Source organism: Ochotona princeps, chromosome 23, assembly GCF_030435755.1.
Source record: "Ochotona princeps isolate mOchPri1 chromosome 23, mOchPri1.hap1, whole genome shotgun sequence".
Classification (NCBI taxonomy): domain Eukaryota; kingdom Metazoa; phylum Chordata; class Mammalia; order Lagomorpha; family Ochotonidae; genus Ochotona; species Ochotona princeps.
Window position 1 is genome coordinate 5,490,626 of NC_080854.1, and position 20,578 is coordinate 5,511,203.

The 20,578-nt window shown below is 41.7% G+C and overlaps 1 protein-coding gene across 1 annotated transcript in view; it reads right to left on the reverse strand.

The window, feature by feature from the left end:
- The window catches only part of RGS7BP (regulator of G protein signaling 7 binding protein), a 109,082-nt gene that overhangs the window by 14,697 nt on the left and 73,807 nt on the right, over positions 1 to 20,578 (reverse strand). Inside the window, exon 3 of the mRNA XM_004583737.4 lies at positions 19,499 to 19,629. Within this exon, the coding sequence (XP_004583794.1) occupies positions 19,499 to 19,629 (131 nt within the window). The remainder of the gene's footprint in view (positions 1 to 19,498; positions 19,630 to 20,578) is intronic.

Sequence of the window (20,578 nt, forward strand, 5' to 3'; positions counted from 1 at the left end):
AAAGAGGGAAAGGAAAAAAGAGTGAGAGTAAGATCTCTTCTATCAGCTGGTTTACTCTGCTGAGGCCTGCAACAGTAAGGAGCCTGGAACTCAACCCAGGTCTCTGTGGTGGGTGGCAGACCTCCCCGGGGGTGATTGCCAGCTGCCCCATAGGGTGCACATTAGCAGGAAGACAGATTTGGAAGCAGAGCTGGGACCTGAACCAAATATTCCAGTCAGGAGTGAGGGCTTCCTAAAGATGCATATGCCCACACCTCTGACTTTGATGGCGCCTTGCAACCCATTCTTAGATTAGTTCAGGTTAGCTTGGCAGGGGAGCTTCAGCCTGTGAAAGGATGCTGTGTTTGGTCCTCAGATGCTGAGGCAGACAAAGGGACTGGGAGCAGGTGACACTCAGCAGGAAGAATGGTTCTCTTTGATATTCAGCATTGGCTCTCTCAGCCATAGCAGAGACCACAAAGAGCCTTCCGATTCCTTTAGTACATCCTTCTATGAGGAGAGTCCCCAACTGAGCTAACAAAGTGTCACCAATAAAGGGCCATGTGAAAGACTGTGTCCTGGGTAGCAGGCTACATGCCAACTCACAACACCTGGATTTACCATGACTGGAATGGAAAACACAAATCAATCCTTTCTGACAACAAATCTCTAAATTGGTTCCCTCCTAGGTGTAAATGAGATGAACTATAAGGTTAGAACCTATGACAAACGTATACTCAGTAATGACTTTCACGTTGTCGTGGAAATCCAGGCATCCACACAGGAGTATCCTAGTATGCCAGGAATGGGCTAGGAGGTCTGAGTACTGGGCTTAAAACTGGCCCTGTCCTTTAGTTATTCACCCAGTCATTTGTTTATTCTATGACAGATATTTTCTGAGCATCAGCTATGTACCAAGCACAGGGTACAGATAGAATTGAAACAAAGGTGTGGAATCTGTCCCATGGATCTTAAAGTGATAACAACAAAACTCTCTTACATACTAATAATTGTAAAGCTGCTGTTTGCCATTGTGTGATCTTGAGAAAAAAGAGAGGGCAGGGGGCCCGGCAGCATGGCCTAGTGGCAAAAGTCCTCTCCTTGAATGCCGAGATCCCATATGGGCGCCGGTTCTAATCCCAGCGGCCCCGCTTCCCATCCAGCTCTCTGCTTGTGGCCTGGGAAAGTGAAAGAGGACTGTCCAAAGCTTTGGGACCCTGCACCCACGTGGGAGACCTGGAGGAGGTTCCTGGTTCCTGGCTTCGGATTGGCACAGCACCGGCCGATGCGCTCACTTGGGGAGTGAATCATCGGATGGAAGATCTTCCTCTCTGTCTCTCCTCTCTGTATATCTGACGTTTGGGGACGGGTGGGGAGAATCCCAGTACCTGTGAAACTGTGTCACATAATACAATATAATTAACGAATAAATTATAAAAAAAAAAAAAGAAAAAAGAGAGGGCCTCTATAATGTGGTCTATATTCTTTCCCTCAGTATACTTTTTGAAAAAAATTTTCCTCATTTATTTTAAAGATTAATTTATTTGAAAGGCAGAGAGAGAGAGAGAGAGAGAGAGAGAGAGAGAGAGAGAGAGAAAGGAAAGACAGAGAGATCTTCCACTTTCTGGTCTACTCCCCAAAAGGCTGCAACACAGGAGCCAGGAGCCTATTCCATGTTTTCCATGTGAGCAACAGGAACCCAAGAATTTGAGTCATCTTCAATTGTCTTCCCTAGACCATTAGCAGGGAACTGGATCAGAAGCAGAACAGCTGAGACTCAACCAGTGGACTTTGCATTAAAAAAGAAATAACAATGAAACAAACGTGTGAAAAGAATGACTACTAATAATAAAATGTGCAAGGAAGCTGTTTTCTCAGATTCCTGATCTGCGTGCAATTAGAACAATTCCATCCCTGTTGGCTTCTCACCTGGTCGCAACGCAAGGAGCAAGAGCAAAGCTGTTCAGTGGTAACTGCATCACTTCCATCAAACCACAGTAGAAACAGACCTCTGAACAGTCAGCCCAAAAACAAGCATACATTTGCTAATGAGAAACCTGGACCCTTTCCTGTGTACTTTATGCATATTGATCCTGGGGGATGGAATTCGCCTGAGGAATTGTTTTTCCAATTTTATGGTATGCTGTTGGGTGGAAATGAGTTCAGCGCATAATTTTATACATTACCGCTTCACAGTTGGAAGGCATTGACCTCCTGAAAGCATTTGCATTTGGCCTTCTGGTAGAATGCAGCAAATGGTATCAGTCTTTTAGCCACTCACCTCTGGGTAGGGACAGCCTTCATGCATAAGTCTGAGCAAGGCTGGGTGAGAACTGGGAAAGCAGAAGTGGGCTCCCCAAACCAGTACTTTACTGTTCAAAACTTTGCAAAATAGGACAACCTGAATGTGTGTGTGGCTACTGTTATACTCCCATGGGCTTGAAATACCTTGGCCAGTGGGATATGGATTGGGCAGTGAAGGCCAGGGGCAGAGTCCCACGTTAGTCATCTGTACACGAAATTCTCTGCTTTATGGCCTCAGAGATCATAATATCTCCTTCCTGTACTCAGAGTCAGAGTGTGAAAATTTTATTCTGGCAAGGATTCAAAGTACAACTCAAGGATATATGATGTTCTGTCTTGGAGTCCTCTCTATTTCCTCCTGCGTCTTATACCTTTTACTTGCAAAGACAATAAATAGAATCCAGTAGAAAACACCTTGGATACACTGAATGCCTGTGCTTATTCTATGATTTTCACAGATACCCTCCCCTTATTTTTTAAAGTAAGCTATCACTCCAAAGACACTCTTGCAAAGCTCTTGAGTTTACAGGGGCAGGTAATATTCTCTTCTTTCTCATCTTTAGTGATTCTAAATCTAACTCTGCCAATGTGGCTGAACCAGAATGAACCTGGGAGGATGAACATGCCATTTAGGGCTTTCTGTTAGTTCACAAACTCTCTGCAACATTGTGATGTTGCAGCTTCTATAGCTAAAAATGTCTTGAAAGGCAGAAAAGATAAAAGACTGTCAGTTCCAAGACATGCATGATGTCAGGCTTACTCTGTACATGGATTGTTAATTGTTCCCATTCATCAACAACACTGGCTTTACGCCAGGCACTCCTTTCCAACGTATGACATGTTTGTTGCCATCAGAATAGCAACCCCTCTCAGAAATGAACTCACTTGGGAACCCATTTTCTTCCTAGGTCATTGAATACCCTCCTCAGCTCCGTTCTCATCTCCCAACTTTGCATGAAAATTCTATAAGGCCAAGGACTGTTTTTGATGATTGTATAAACCCAGCATCAAGGTTCAAGTCTTATCTATTGAGGGCTCTCACTTAGATCCCTCAGCGTTACAAAAAACGAGTCGTGCTCCGTCGGCTGTGGTACAGTTTGGTTTGCAACTTCAGTGCAGCTTACATCTGCTCCCATGTTCATACATCTTGATTTATAATACGCTTTTAATAGGTGGGGACTATTCCACACCCGGGAATTTAGATGTGAATTATTTCCCTTTTCTACAATAGGCCAATATTGTATAGGATAGAGACTCTGTGAGGCAGAACACTGGGACAAAGTGCATACTGTGTAATTTAACATATATATTTCAAAGACCACCTGAAATTGGTCTCTGAAAAGGCTTTGCTTATTTATACTGCACTTCTACCAACAGTAAACCAGAAGATCATTTCCCCATATTTTTGCTAGTACTTCACATTATCAATATTCAATTCTAGCTAATCTAGTGGAGAAAATATTTTATCCAATTTTTTACATTTTTCATCTCTTATTGTTATGTTCATTTTCATATGGTAATCAGTCACTTGTGTTTCTTCTCAATTTTTCCTCTCCATACTATTTTCCAGCTTAAATAACAGGGTTGCCTTTCTTATAGCTTTGTAGGAATTCTCTCTCTATGATAGACACTGATCATTTATCTGTTACCTGCAGCTGGCTATGCTAGCATCCCATGTGAGCGCCAGTTTGAGTTGTGGCTATTCCACTTCCTATCCAGTTAATGTGTCTGGTAAAGTGGTGGAAGATGGCCCATGAACCTGGTCTCCTACCACTCCTACCAGACAGAGCACCTAACACCTGCTTTTGGCCTGGTGTCAAAGTCACTGGTGGTCATTGGGTAGTCAGAGTAACTAGAGGCCATTTGAGAAATGAATCAGCAGGTGGAAGATCTTTTTCCCTCTGTCTCTCCTTTCTCTGCAACTCTTCTTGCAAATAAATAAGTAAATCTTAAAAAAATTATTTAAAAGGCATACAGATAGATGCAGGAGAGACAGTTTTCATCTGCTGGCTCATTCCCCAGTGCCTGCAACAATGAGAACTGGGTCAGGCCTCAGCTGGGATTAGAAATCTGGTACAGATCTCGCACATGAGTGCAGGGATCTAACTTCTTGAGCCATCACTGGCTGCTTGTATTCCAGTGTGAGCAGTAGCTGGAAGCTGGAATTGAAAATGGAGCCACAACTCATACCAAGGCCTTCTCATATGGTATGTGGGCTTCTTAAACTCGTGTTTCAACTACTAGGCCACATGCATAGCCTAATCAGTTCATTAATTAATCTGTATTTCTTTCTGGGCTGATTGTTCTATAAGATCTAGAGTAGTGCAAATGAAAGCCAATGGATGCAACCCCATTTATTGACTTTTCTATTGATGTGACCTTAATAGCTTAAATTCCTGTATACATGTGGCTCTGTTTCTGGACACATCATTTTATTTCATATTCATTTGTTTATTCTTGTGCCAACTTTATGACATTTTAGTTATTATGGCTTTAATACTTCATGGAAAAGTTCTCCTTTAGTGTTCTTTTCCAAATATTTTTTAATCCACTGAAATTGAAACCATTAATTATTTCTATTTTGGACTTGGAACTATCAAAAGGGATAAATAATTGCTTTTTCAGTATTTCCTAGGTCTACTAGCTTATTCAGAATTCTTTTTCTTCTTTAGTTAATTTTTGTACTTTTCATTTGTTCTGGAAAATCATTCAGTAAATATACTTTTATAAAATCATGTTTTCTCTTACTAGTGTTTCATAACCCTAATGCTGCTTATTGACGGCTCCTTATTTTTTTTCATATATCATTGTTATTAGAGAATCCACTTAAGGACTGTGTATAACATTTATACCTTTATAATGTTTTTACATTCTCCTTTAATCCATAACAGCTTCCTTGAATTGTTTATTGTATCAAGAATATTTTGGACCGCAGAGTCCAGGCCAGTTCTTCTGTAGACTTTCTATTTGGGTTTGTGAGATCATTTCCACATGTCTGGACTGAAAGTACACACTTTTGGCAAGATTGTTGAGCAGTGAGATTGTGCGTATTCTTTATACATCAGAAAGTAAACGCATTGGTCTATCACAGTATTAATGATGCTAAGCATTGCTGGTTTGCTGTGGTGGTCATTACTGACATCCACCTTGTAGATGGAGTCTTCCGTATGGGTGACTTGCAGTGAGTTCATATGAGCCTCAAAATTTAAATTTCATCATTAGGTGTGGAAGGACAATCTTCCATTTTTTTTTTGGTATTATCTGCTTTGCTCAGTTCTTTCTATTCTAAGCTTCTTCTATAAAATTCTTACTACGGGGAGATACACCTAACAATTTAGCCTGAGAAAGTCCCACGGTTCTTTGCTCCCTCTTTCCCCCCTGTGGCTGTGCCTGGGAGGCTCAGAGCTGTTTCACACTCTGTTCTGCTTTGCTGCCCAGTCCGACATGCACACTGGTGTTCCCCCAAGGGGCTAGAACTGCTGGCCTCTGCTGCTCTGGGTGGCGAGCCTGGCTTTTCCTGAACACAGTCTCAGACACTAATTTTCAGACAATTCCAGAAATCTTTCTCTTATGTGTTTTTGTTGACTGTATATTTGAAGTATCCAGAGAAACTTTGAATAATCTATTTTTTACAGTATTTTTCTCTCCTGACTGCATTTTTTCCATTTCGTTTTGAGTTTTTTTTTTTTTAATTCATTGATTAATTGTATTATGTGATACAGTTTCGTTGGAACTGGGAATCACCCCACCTCTCCCCCTTGAGTTTTTTTTTAATTGCTAGTTTTCCTTTGTTCTTTTATTTCCCCAATTCAATCAGAATTGGTTTCTAGCTTTGATAAACTCCTCAAAATCATAGTTTTTTTTTCTTGTCAATCTTCCTCGTTTTCAAGATATTGGAGGCTAGCTCCTGTTTCCCATCCTCTATTTGGGGGCCATGTAACAGGTATAGCCAAGGAATTCTTAGCAGGAGTGACGCGTGCCTCTTTCATACTGGTCCCTAAGAATCCAGCCGTTCCCACTGGATGGTTGCAGGGAAGGGGATAGTGTCACAGCAACACTGCCTGCTTTACTCCGGCTTTGGCATGGAGTGAGGCATGGCTGAAGAATGAACTTGTAGTGGCATGCAGTGTGGTTTTATCTAGCATTTACCCTACGTTGGTAAAAGGAACGTGGATTTATTCTTTCATTATGTATTTTTCTGTTGTTTCAATGGATTTCTGGTAGGAAGGAAAATGCAGGCATGAACTGATTCCAACATCTGAAGAGAACCCCTCCAATTACGCTCCCTCTCTTTTGACAAAGACATAGAATGAAAGCCATTCACCAATTCACTCAATAATCATTCATTGAAACTTCATTCTGCTTTAGGCACTGGGGTGTGGGGTGGGAATGCTAGGAGTGTGCACCAGGTAACCAAAGTCTGGAGCGGAGAGCAGATAAAAAACAGGAAGTTACCCCTCAGTGGAACTTATGCACTCTCGGTGCCCAACCCAGCCTTAGAAGGCCAGAAAAGCTTCTTCCAAGAGGGCACCTCAAAATCACTTAAAGAAAGTGCAGGGGGCCCAGCGTGGTAGCCTAGTGGCTAAAGTCCTCGTCTTGAATGCACAGGGATCCCATGTGGGCACCGGTTCTAATCCTGGCGGCTTTGCTTCCCATCCAGCTCCCTGCTTGTGTCCTGGGAAAGCAGTTGAGGACAGTTCAAAGCTTTGGGACCCTGCATTCACGTAGGAGACTCGGAAGAAGCTCCTGGCTCCTGGCTTTGGATCAACGCAGCTCTGGCTGTTGTGGCTGCTTGGGGAGTGAATCAGCAGATGGAAGATCTTCCTCTCTGTCTCTCCTCTTCTTTGTATATCTGACTTTCCAATAAAAATTAATAAATCTTTTTTTTTTTTTTAAAGAAAGTGCAAGGATGGTTCAGGCGAACGTGATGAGTGGGGAGTTGGGTAAGATGGGGTCCTAGGTCCCAGGCAGACAGAATGCCTGGAGAGAATATGCAGCAAGTTGCTTGAAGTCATTCAAGATGCCCAGAGTATGGCAGGGCAGGGTATTGGAGTCTGGTGAAATGGCGTCATTGCTTGTCAAATGTAAGGCTACAAGATTAGCAGGTTATCATTCACAGATACTGGTCTGTGCTATATTAAGGAGCCAGCAGGATAGCTCTCCACAAACATGGACAGTGGCCAATCTGGGTTCTCCATCCTTTCCTTTTTTTGACCAGTAGTGCTCACAGTGGAGCACATGTCCTGCTCTTGGGAAAGGGTTCGACATGCTTCCAAACAGTGACTTCAAGTCAATATTTCGATTTGTCCAAGAATGAAAGTATATTTAAAATCACTCCTTATTATGAAATGAAACATCCTGTCCCCCTGAAAAATCAATTTCAAGCCTCAGTGAATAAATATTTGCTCCAGGATTGGGGAGAGGAGGAAAAGGGCCTCTAGCCATCTTGAAATCACGCTAAGTGGGCTGTGTCACTTTATAGAACTAGGACACCAAAGGCTTGGCCGCTTTTTTTTCTTTTCTTTTCTTTTCTTTTTTTTTTTTTAGGGCTTCACAAAGTTCTTGGCCTTCAGCTCCCTGGGGAGTCCCATGTATTTTTAGGCTGTTTGTGGGTAATGTAACAGGCATGCTTGGGGAAATGTTAAGAGAAACCATCCATGAAGTACACAGCAAATGAGAAGAAGGCCCATCATTCTTTTGTTCATGAGCAATGGCGGGTCACTCAGGAGGGCAGCCTCATGAGGGCAACAGAGCTTCCCTGGCCTCAGGAGTCCTCAGAACTCTCACTGGTGGATGGGACTGGCAGGTGGGCAAGTGTTCCCATCACATTCACTTTAGAGACCTCTTTTCTTATCATCTCTCTTCTCTCCCACCCTCTTCTGTTCCTGTTTGGTTACCTTTCTTTTCTCTTCCACTCCAGTTGTTTACCTGCCTGTCTTTAGTCTACCATTAACCATGGGAGGTATTCACCTACATGGGGGACCTTAATTTGGTCTCCGTTGTCCGGGAGCGTCAATCTTACCCATTTAATTGCACTTCTCCAAGAACTAACAATGGAAGCCAATCTCCTTGGAGTTAGGGGGTTCTATCGGTGCCCACATTATTGCTCTGATGGCAGACACAAATTTTCTTTGTGCTCTTGACACATTATTTTCTATGACAGCAAGCATAATGCAAGCTTTCAGGTGTTTTTACATTGACTGGAAATGAATAATAAAGTGCATATTGCTTATATCAGATACATGCGTGCTTATCCAAATCGTGATTCTCAACCTTATGTATTTTCACAACTGATAGGTGCACTTCGAAAAGGACTTGGAGAATGGAGACTAATTGTTTAGTCACCCATTTTCAGGAGGCTGGCATTGTGGCACAGTGGTTTATGACATGGGCATCTCATATGAATGATGGTTTGAGTCTCAGGTGCTCTGCATCTAACCCAGCTCCCTGCAGAAGATGGCCCAAGTACTTTGACATGTGCCACCCATGTGGAAGACCTGGGTGAGGTTTCTAGCTTCTGTTTTTGAAGCCATCTGGGAAGTGAACCAGTGGATGTAGCATCTCTCTGTTTCTCTGCCTTAAAAAAAAGAAGTGTTTTTAAAAGTAATCCACTTTCACTTTCTCATGTTCTTAAGAAAAAAATGCAATTTAAGTAGAAATAAGTTTTATTGAATTAGTTGTTTGACTGTATTAAAAGCGAATTTAGAGATTTTTCTGGACTAGAAGTTATTTTTAGCATCTTAACATACATCGAGGAAAATACTATCATCTACAGAGCTCCATTTGTTGTTTGCTCCGAGAACTGGAAATAAACATGTTTCAGTTCAGACGGGATTCAGCATCGTCACTCAGCCCCATTGCCCTGTGTCGTCCTCCGTGCTCCTACTGCCCTGTCGCTCCATCGCTGCCCCTAAGGGAAGCAGCCATCCATGGTGGCACCAGTAGATGTGTGAGAAAGCAGAAGTACAGGGTCCTTCTGCATCACAAGAGAACAGATGAAGAAATATCCTTCAAAAGAGGCCCATGTGAGGGCTTAACTGCTCTGTGTCTAACGCCTAAGTATAGCAGGACAATGCATACGTTGAATTTGCTGTATCATCATTCCAACTTTTCCATAATGGGTGTCCTGGCAATATAACAGTCTCTTTGGAATCCACGGGTACTTGATTTTATTTCAGATGGGGTCAGGCCTTGCTGGAGAGCTAAGGGGCACCTCAGGTGGCTTGGGATTTCCACCGCTGAGAACGAGAGTAGGATTGATGGCAGCAGGTGTGGCTGTGCATGGCTACAGACTGCACCGGCACGGGTGTGCACTGGGACTGTGGAGCATCAGATTGGGCTTAACTCTAGTCCCCACTGGAACTTGTGAGAGCCAATTCGGATGTAGAACAGGTCAGACTAGGTCTTGACTCCCGCAGAACCATGTGAAAGCTGTGTCTGGGCGTAGACCAGGTAGCACTGGGTTACAACCAACAACAAGAACCAGAATGGGTGTGGCAGGCTCAGAAAGGCCACTATTCTCACCAGGAGAGGAGGTGGACAGAGTCATCCTGGGCCAATGACCCACTGCTGTGCATGAGAACTGCCACTTGGACGAGACTCGATGGAGGAACTTGGGAAACTCCTTCATTAGGGTGCAGATCCTGCAGGAGAATGCAAGAAGCAAGGCAAGGAGGAGCCCAGACCATGCCAGGTTATAGCACTCGCCAGGATACATTTGGGTCAGGTCTGGGGACAGACCAGTTTGGGCCAGCACATAACACCCTGTGGCAGATCTGAGAACCAGGGTAATTGGGCAGCAGGAGCCAGACCAGGCTGCAACACCAGCCAGCTCACATTAGGACTGGAAAAGCAATCAGGCTGGGCTGAGATAGGCTGCAGCACCCACCAACAGGAGCTGGAACAGGGGGCAGACTAGACCAGGCCAGGCTGTGCAACAAGACTGCAGAAGCTCAGATGAAGTAAGTCATGCCAGCCTGGGCCAAGCAGGGGTCAGGTATGCGAATCCCAGGGACAGGGGATCTGACAGAGCTTGAGTAGATCGGCTCAGGCCATGGGTCCCACAGGTGTGGTAGGGGATGGGTTCCTGAGCCCCGGGGACAGGGGAACTGGTGGGCTGTGAGTCACCTGACCCAGATTCTGCAGCCTGTCTGCTGGGTGGGTGTTGGTTTCGTGAATCCCTGGGTGGGAAATCTGGTGGGGCTTGTGTCTCCTGGCCCGGGTCCCAGGGCCCACATACTAGGTGGGTGTCGGGTTCGTGAGTACCAGGGGTGGGGGATTCGGTGATGCTTAGGACACCTGGCGCAGCTACTTGGACTCACCTGCAAGAACATGTCCTATTTAATGAAAAAGGTGGAGCAGTGGACACAGGCCATGTTGTAAAAGCAGAATAAGGCAGCACATTTATTGCTGTAGCAGAAAAACAGAATCAACTGGACAACAACCCCAAACAAATGATGACAGCAAAAAATTTCGGTGAATGGAGCCAATGCACATTGAGAGGGTGACATCATCCTTGGATCAGTGAAATCTGCAGCTTTTCAGAACTATCCAAACCACTTGGACAGAACCCTTGGAATATGTACACATTGAGAGTCCGAGTTGATATGAGGTGCAGTTCCTCATCCCTGGGTACTGGGTTGTGTGGAAAGTCATGGGTGGTATTCCATTTGTTTCTCACCTTCCCCAGAAACAAGAAGAAATAGCAAAGTTGAAAGCAATGAATTCGCCCAATTTTCCCCAAATCTTGATCCTTCCCAATTTGAGCAACCATGTAATCATTATTTTAAAAAATGGTAAACAAATGAATTTTTAAAAATGTGATTAATATAAGTAAAACTAGATTTTTGAAAACTAAAAAAAGATTTCTTAATTAAAATAAAACTTCATTCAGTGTAAAATATTTTGTGGGGCATTGAATTATATATGGAGTTAACATTCTGTTGACAGTAAGTTCCTGGACTTTGATTTGGTATATTTTACTATGAAACTAGATGCACAATGGGTTTTAGTCATTAGGCATGGTTTGAGACTATGGTCACTAATCATTAACAAAATTTTGGCCAATCATGGTACTGTTCTTCAGTTCACCATTTGACGTATTCTACTGCCCTTGTTCAACGTGGTTTAATGGGCACAGAGTGACCATTAATGAAGTAGGACACAGAGCATTGTGAGGACTAATGTACCATATAACTTTGGGTAGCATACCACAGTAAACCTTAGGCTCTTCATCTGTAAAATGGGGGAAAATAGATTTTAGGGTAAAACGAGGTAGCATTTATAAAGCACCTTGCAAGCGCAAGGCGCACAGGAAGTAGGTGCTGTTATTCTTGCTATTATCCTATTTCTCTGCTTTGACTAATGGAGACAGATAGGGTCTTACATCAGGACATGGAAGGAGAGGCACAGATAGGTTTAGATGATAAACTTTGGGGCCAGTGTGGTGGGTACACCCAGTGCCTACAATGCTGGCGAAGACAGTCAGAACTTACGGTCAGGTAGGCAGGTGGAGAGGACAGAGGGCCTCCAGTAATGTGGAAAATTTCCTTAATGTAATTAGCAAGCCAGCCTGAGCTAGGAGGTAAGGTTTGTAATGAAGTAGACATTAAGAATTTCATGGCTTACTTGGAAGAAAGCAGACTCTGGACACCAGGTCAGGTGGCAGGTCAGGTGGCCAGTCTCCCTCCCTCAAGCCCCAACATAGAACTTTGCCTTTATTCTGTGAAACATGTTTGATGTTTTACATATACAGACTCCTAGTAGAAGAAAGCAGTGGAAATCTTTCTCTCCTCCCAGCTCTATTCGTGGGAATTTCTTATTTTCCCTAATAATTTTCTTTGGGCTAAAGTCACCCTCTTGTGTGTTCTACTTAATACTTCATCGCAGCTACAGCAAGTTCCCATGGTTCATCTCAGCTATTACACTGGCACCCGCCTAGGAGCACAGGCTCTTGTCCCGGCTGCTCCACTTCTGATCCAGCTCCCTGCTAACGTTCCTGGGAGGGATGCAGATGATGGTTTCTGTATTTGTTTCTCTGCCATCCATGTGGGATACCCGGATGGTATTCCAGACTCTTGGCTTTGACTGGGCCCCGGTCTGGTTATGGCAGCCATTAAGGACTTAGCCAGAAGATGAAATATCTCTGTCTCTTCTTCTCTACTACAATACTCTGCCCTTCAAATAAACAAGTGTACTTGACCGGGATTTGTCCTATCTACATTCTTCAAGCATTGCAAGCTGGCTCTGTGTTTGCATCCTTTGCATCAGTTGCTGCTGTTCATGAGGCTGTTTTCTTCTTGTCATTCAAGATTCAGACTCAATGCTGTCTTAGCAGAGAGCAGAGTCTTCCAGTCACTTGGTGTTGTCTCACCCATTTCTGAAAGTTTGATTCTTTGTTTCTTTCACTCCACTTCAATCTCTCTCCAGGCACCGAGGACAGTGTCTTATAGAATTTAAATGCACATTAAATATTTTCTCAAAGAATAAATACATGTTTCCAATCAGAGTTTAAATCCTAGTCTATTCAGTACATCCACTCAAATGGAAAGTCATAATACAAAATCAACAATAGAAAGGAAAATAGAAATTTACAATGCCTGATGTTAAATGACATGTTACTAGATATGACAGTCTCTATTACACAGCTACTATACATCCCCGTAAATGAAGAGCCACAAAACAAAATCAACATCAGGAAGAAAAAAGAAATTAAGTAGCTGTGAAACAGAGACTAACATCCAGATGTGAGGATACAATGCAGTATGCATTTCTACTTCCAGACAAAGATGGACTTACAATGAAACTGTTTACTATATCTTGACAATAGGATGCTGGACTCTCTGCCATTGTCCATGTCCGCAATGATGAACATAAGACTGTGTATGAAGAACTACACTTTAGTAATGATATAGAGGAACTAGGCGGGGGGTGGAGGGAATTGGGGCTGGGATAAGGGAAATACCAAGAGCCTAGGGAACTGTATCATAAAATGATAATAATAATAAAATAAATGAAAAAATACAAAATACACAAAAAAAATCCTAGTCTATTTTGAGATTTAATCTCCTACATTTCTTCTATCTCATTGTTCTATTTTAGTATTAATTGCCCCATTGAATTGGAAAATAAGATCTTGTAGTTGCAATCTACTTCTGTCTTTATATTATTTGTTTCTTTTATTGGTGTGGGTCATCTCCTTATATTTATTTACTCAGGGCAGAGCACACTGGAATCCTGATAGCTCATATCCTATGCTTTGCCTTGAGTTCCTCCTGTGTTCTGTTGGATACCAGTTGATTAATTTCTCAATATAGCATCTAGAACTTTCAGCACTCAGTGGATTGCGAATGACCTTTTTTTTTTTTTTTGACTTAGATCGTTTTTGTATTCTTTACTTTTTGGGTCATGATTCCTCTACATCTTGTTACCTCTGCATTGATGGTAGTGACACATTGCAGAGGACAAACCAATCCTATCTTATGGGAAGGAAGGGAGATCAGTATGCCTTCCAAAGACAGGTGGACAATTTGTCCTGAACTGACACAGGTTAGGCAGAGTCAAAGGGAACCCACGGACTGAGCAAGGGAGAGAACAAATAAAGCAAGTCCTTGCGTGAAGGGAAGCGAGTTCTTTCATATTACTCACTGAAAAGGAGAGAGAAAAACGAGAGAGAAAAAACCACAGTCACTAATAATAGGGTCATCCACTCCTGCAGAAAAGCTGGCTCTGCTTTCTGCTGACAAAGTGAATGAAACTGGCCATCTCGCCTTGTGTGGAGGCATAAGCAAGTGTTAATGGTCTGCGTGATGCATGGACACAGGAATGGAAAATGATATCCTATCTAATTAATTGTGAGAAAATCAAAGCAACTATTTTTCTCTACATAGAAATTAGACTTTGTCAAGTAATTCTGCAGTCTACAACAGAAAGTGCTAGAATATGAAACTGCAAATGACTAAGACTGTAGCCATCTGTCGTCTTCCTATAGGAGCATACTTTTTGATAACCACTCCCTACCTGCTATAAACCCAATCGCCTTTATTAAATGTGTATTTTACTTCTCAACACTGTAATTTGCTTTAATTTTATTGGGTATGAAAAAAAAAGAGTTATCTTAGGGATTTTTTCCTCATTTCTTTGACAATAGCATGATGCTAGGATATTAAGGATTTCTGAGTAGATTGTACCATCAGATTTGGGGACAGTCATGACTCAGAAGATGGTTCAATGGACAAATGCGAAGATCTACAGAAGTGTTAAGAATGAAAGAGATTTACACTTCAACTTCATTTGAAGAAAACGTCTCCAGAAATGAACAATGTTATTTTCCCTGCAGTGACCCTGGGTGTCCTTTCTCTTCAAAGAGTCATGTCATGACTACTTAGTGCAGTTGTAAAACTAAATGTGATATACAGTACTACTGGGACTTATGGTGACAGCCAGGGAAGTAGACAGACGTAAAAATAAATGTGCAGATAACTATGGAAAAAAAATCGGCCTTACTATCTAATGCCAAGGAAAAATTAGCCAGAGATTCCTATTTAGGGTCAAAATCAGCCTCTCGATCGCAAGCTCTTTACTCTCTTTGATGGAAAACGAAAGGAAAGGCTAACCTTTAGCTCACAGAAGAAGGAAGAGAAATCATCGTACCGAAAGGTTATTAAAATACCAGTTCTTATTACAGCATTAAAAGAAACAGACCAAGCAGAAATAGGCTTGGAGTGTTACAGATTTGAATGGGAATCACCCTTTCCCTCAAATTCTGGGGACTATTTGGTTTCTGCAATGAGTAAAGTCAGCCAGTCAAGCTTCTTCTGTAGCCTGAGGCTACCCAGATGTATCACTGTTTGGGGAAATTGCACATTATTTTGTAACATAAGTTATCCAAAAACCTTTAATCTTAGTAGGCAGATTTTTATTTTCTAGTGGATAATTTTGGGGTGGGGTGGGGGTGGGGACTAAGCTACGCCAGACATCTAAACATATGACAGTACTTTTAAAAAGTTTATTTTGGTACAAACAGTTCTTAAAATCCATGTATACATGGGTTATTCAAAAGCCTCATGAACAAGATGGACTTAAAATATTTACATTTTCTGTGGAAGTCTGAAGTACCTTCACAAATAACTATGTGCAAGTTGTGTGTGTGTATGTGTAACATTTCTGGATAACAGATTTCTTGTTTCATTCAGGGACAACAGATTTGTTGTTTCATTCTTTCTTCTGCCGCACCTTGCCTAAAATATGCAATCACCTACCTTCAGTCCTCACTCATTGCTTATTTAGAGTTTATATACATGTTTTCCTTAATCACATCTTGTTTCAGTGCCTTCTAAAGTCATGTCAGTAGTCTTCTTCCCTAACCCCATTTCTCTCTCTCTCTCATACAACTGGTGTATCATGGTTTCTAAGGCTTGCTGACTCTTCTAGGACTACTTCTCTGAGTATGGACTCCAAGCTGTAACATGTCAACAGTTTCCTTAACATTTTCTACCTGTGTGCTGTGGTTTGTGAATCTTTTTGTAGCTCAACTCTTTCCTGGCTATTCAAGGTCAAGGAAGCCAGGTATTTCTACTGTTCTTCAGGCAGGGTCTTCTAGCAAATCAGTTATAGATTTGGAATATGTTTATGAGTATGACAGGTTACTCAACAGTTTCCCACGGTACCACTAACTCACATTTTCTGCTATCCTGCAGATAGGAATGAGTTAGCACACAAGCTGGACAAGCCAGAATAAGTTTAAAATAACAATAATAGCAACAGTATAATTAATCCCTTAGGTACAATGAAGAAGTTAATGGGAGGAATAAAGAAATAGAAAGGGTGTACATAAATAATAGATAAAATTGGAGAGTTAAAATGATTTTTGATGGTACTGTCCCTTTATCAAGAGTTATTATCTCTTTGGCATTCCAGAATTTTTCAGGAAATGTGTAATGTACATACTTTCATGCATGTGTTTCTCTTACTGAATGAGGTTTCTTTGGTACCCACTGCTCCTGACTTATAGTATTACAACCCCAGATAATACTGTTTTCTTCACACCTACATCAGTTGAGAATTTCTCACAGATGTCACCTCTTCTTTATTGCCTTAACTGCTGGTGCCAGGGCACAGGGATTCGTTCACAGGAGAGCTAACTTGGGAATGTGCATGCTTGGATGCAGAAGATCCTCACTGCACACACTTCCAAAGAAGTAAAGATGTTTTGCTGATCATCGGAAAATAAAAGCTTACAAATAAATTCAGGGAAGAAATGTCCCAAGGAATTGCTTTTGAAATACTTTTCCCCACAGTAAAGGAAGTCATTTTAGAGGAGCTTCTGATTCAGTAAGTCGGGGTGAAGACCAAGAATTGGCTTTTCTAACAAGTGATTTCGATGCTAAGGCTGCCGGTTCAAGGACTGCATTGTGAGGAACACTGCTTACTGCAGCGCTCATGTCAAGAGTTCCTGGAGAAAATGCACAGTATGAGTCGGTACGTAGCTCACACTCACCAGGACCAGTTACCAATTTTGTATTTGTTTTCCATAAGCATGGGGGAGAAAAAAGAAATCATAAAATGATGCTGCAAGCACTCACTTAAGGGAGCAGATAGTAGCCAAGGACAAAGGCATGGCAAGCACTTGGAACTTTTTTTATTCTTCATGGAGGGTGAGACATAATTTGATTTTTTGTTTGTTTCAAAGGGTAAAGCAAGAGTTCTCAATCCTCATAGCGATTCCAACTCATCTGGGATGTCCCCAATTTCGATTTAGTAGACTTTTGGACAGACTTCAAGAATCTGCATGTTCAGCATTTTGGATAGAAGTAGATTTTCCAAAGATGACACTTTTAAGTAACAACCAGGTTATAAGAATCCATACAGGCAAGTAAAGACTTAATCTCACATGGGGGCAGAAATAACAATGCTACCAAGAGTTTTCTTTTAAGAACTACACATAGGGGGCCAGCACTGTAATGTGGCAGGTTAAGCTATTGCCTGCAGTCCCAGTATCCCATATGAGTGTCAGTTCAAGTACTGGCTGCTCCATTTTCAACATAGTTTCCTGATAAAGCATTTGGGAAAGCAACAGAGGGTGTTCCAAGTACTTGAGCCCCTGCACCACTGACCTGGAAGAAGCCCCTGCACCCTAACTTTGGCCTGGCCCAGTCTGGGCCATCACAGCCATTTGGGAAATGAACCAGCAGGTGGAAGACCTCTGTCTCTGTCTCTCTGTGCATGTGTGTTTCTGTAACTGTAATAAGGGGGTTTATGTAATTTACTTTTCAAAGAGGCAGAGGAGGAAATAGAATGGAGACTGGCAGTGAAGACAGGAGGCAATGAAATCTAAATGAGCCAATCAGTTAAGGAGAGACATGCTTTTTATTTGTGTGCTCAAGACTAGATACAGCAAGGAAGCCGTCCGGATGACGGAATCTCTTGTACTTGCAAATAAGCAACCAGCGGAGAAGAGCTTTGTTTCCAAAAACCACTTATGAAAAGACAAAAAGTAGTAGTGGATGGCAGAAGGGAACAGAAGGGGAACTGGAGGAGTTACAGCTGGAGCAGGAGTGAAGGCCACTTCATGGTAAGGACCTATTGCTAATAAAGAGGATTCCATTGGCCACAAGGGCATGGCTTTCTGCAGGTGTAGCCAATGCAGACCCAAGAACAAAACCGCCTTCTACTCACTGTACTCTTTAAAAAGAATGAGAACTCCACATGTGTGTTCTCTATGGACGTAGGCACAAATGTGTGTCTCAGAGAGAGAAGACAAATAATACCATTGTACTGGTGACATCTGTGTGGAGGGTGGGGGTATTAGTATTCCGATAAGGCATTAGTATGTCTAGGAGCCAATCTCTCCAAATATACTCACTTAAATTACTAAAAGAGGTTAAGATGGAAACCCTTGAAAGATCAGCCCTTAGAAGGAAAAATGTAAAAGAAATAGTATTGATAAATTCATTGTAGCTTCTCCTGTCCCTGGAGCAATGCAGCACAATCTTTTTTTTTTTTAATCTTGGTGTTTACATACATAGATGGGTACACAAAATTTGTTTTTTCAGCTACTTTATTATGTCATTTAGAGCTCCCTGATTGCAATGCTCATTTGCTTCCAAATCTTTATTTTTGTTGCTTCTATTCATGCCACATCTTTATTTTTTCCTTTCCTTACTGTACTCTAGCATTAGCATCCTAAGATTTTCCATGAGTATTCTTGAGTTCACTAATGTTTTCTGTCTCTGCACTCAAACATTATCTTCTCTATACGCCCCTATTCTCCTAAATCCAAGCACAAAACATTTGTATACAGGAGGTTCCCAATGAATTGTGTTCAGTTATTTAATGAAGAAAATATAGGTTGAATCTTCCAGTAATGGAAACTTCTAGCTTCCTTTTCCAGCATCCGTTGTGTTCCTACGCTCTCCTATCCTTAATTTGAGATGCTTGGATGGGGTTGACTTTAACCCTAGCTCCACGGATGGGATTTGACTGTCCATACCAGTCAGTGGAATTGTGCCCATCTGCAGTGAATAGTCCTGCTCTGCTTAGAAAGAAACCCAGGACTTGCACTTTGGTTGAGAGAAGTTTGCCGTCTTTATAGAGCATGTAGAATGCACACGTGATGATTGGAACTGTTTTGCAATTTGTTTGCCAATGTGGGGAAGCCAGCTTGAGGGAAAATCAAGCCCCGTTGGGCAGAGCATCACTCATACGGGATCTGAAATCTGATCAAACGAAGCCGAAGGCATAGCCATCACTGGAGGGGACATGTGAGCCAATATAGTCCCTTTATGCTTTAAACCAGGAAACGAGATTTTTTTTTTAATTACTAAAATGCTTCTCTGTTACTTGTTGAGTTGTCCTTGTTTTTAAATCTTTGGGACATGACATATAATCAGTCTTGTTGCAACTTAATTCCTTTAGGGAAATAGTAGCACTATCGGGTAGCATTTACTACCCTGTAAGATCATTACATATATTGTTGTTACTTATGCTGTTGTAATGAAAGCCATCTTCACAAGTGGTAAAATAATAAATATAACAGCTGCTTCCATGCCAATTTCTGTTCTAAATGAGTAGTGTTCTGCACATAACTGGTACAGACAAAGACTTCTCGCTGGATCATAGATCAGCTGTTTCCTGGGTACTTTAATCCATTCTGATTGTGGCCTGACTTTGGCTCTCGGAGAGCACTCCTCCGTGGCTCTGGCACCGAGTAACATACCTTTCCGATGAAACTGAAGAGACCCCAGCAGACAAATGGACTTGAGCATCTCTGTGGTGTACATTTCTAAGCAGCACTGGAGCTGGATGTAGAGCCGACAGATTTCGGGGTGGATCTCACCGTCTTCCGGGCTGAAACAGAAGGAAAAGAAGCTCTGATTTCACTCACTAGTTCACTCAGCATCTCACTTATCACTGCTTTGTCACAGCAGCAAGAGGAGAACAAACTCAACAGAGTCCTTAAAACCTTGAGTCTCTGCCTCCGAGCCAGTGAGCAGTGTGACAGCTCTTACATAAGTGTCTGACTGTTTTCTTTCTCCAGCAGTAGGCTTCTGCAGGCAGTTGAAAATCAAACGCTCATTAAGTAATTGAACATATCAGACATTTTCAGTGTAGCCATTGAAACAAATTCCCAAAATATAGTTAAACCATAAGAATCTCCTAGGCTGCAAAAAGATGAAAAATACTTATTTTTAGAGAAACTAACCAAGAGTGATTCAACTGCCGGTTATAAGATAGTCCTTTAGTTTTGGGATCCTAGCATAATATAGTTAGAGAGACAATTTACAAATTATTTATATTAAGGTTTTTTTTTTGTCTCGGTCTAGAGAATATTCTTTTATTGTTTGCTATGACTAATTGATGCAAGGCGAAATGCTTTTTAATGAAAACATAAAAATTTTATGACAAAAAGAGGTAATAAAATTGTGTGTGTGACAATCTAAAGCTAAATGAACATTGAACTTGTGCTGCAAAATTCATTCTAATGTCCTTGAGTCTCTGTCTATTCTACCTGATAAACATGCCTCAATGTGAAAAATGAGAGAATGTTGAGGGATCATTCTTGCTTTTTCATCAACAGAGAAATTATCTATAAAATAATACTCTTTATATGCGATTAAAATAGTGTGTGACAAATACAGCAACTCAAATGAAAGAAAGTTTACAGCGAGACTAGAAAGACATCTAAAAATGAACACTGTCCAATGTCCTAAAGTGCGATCTCTATTTATATTTCCAATCATTAAGCACACAGTAAAATCTGATTAAATAATAGAGCATTTGGATTTGATTCTATGGT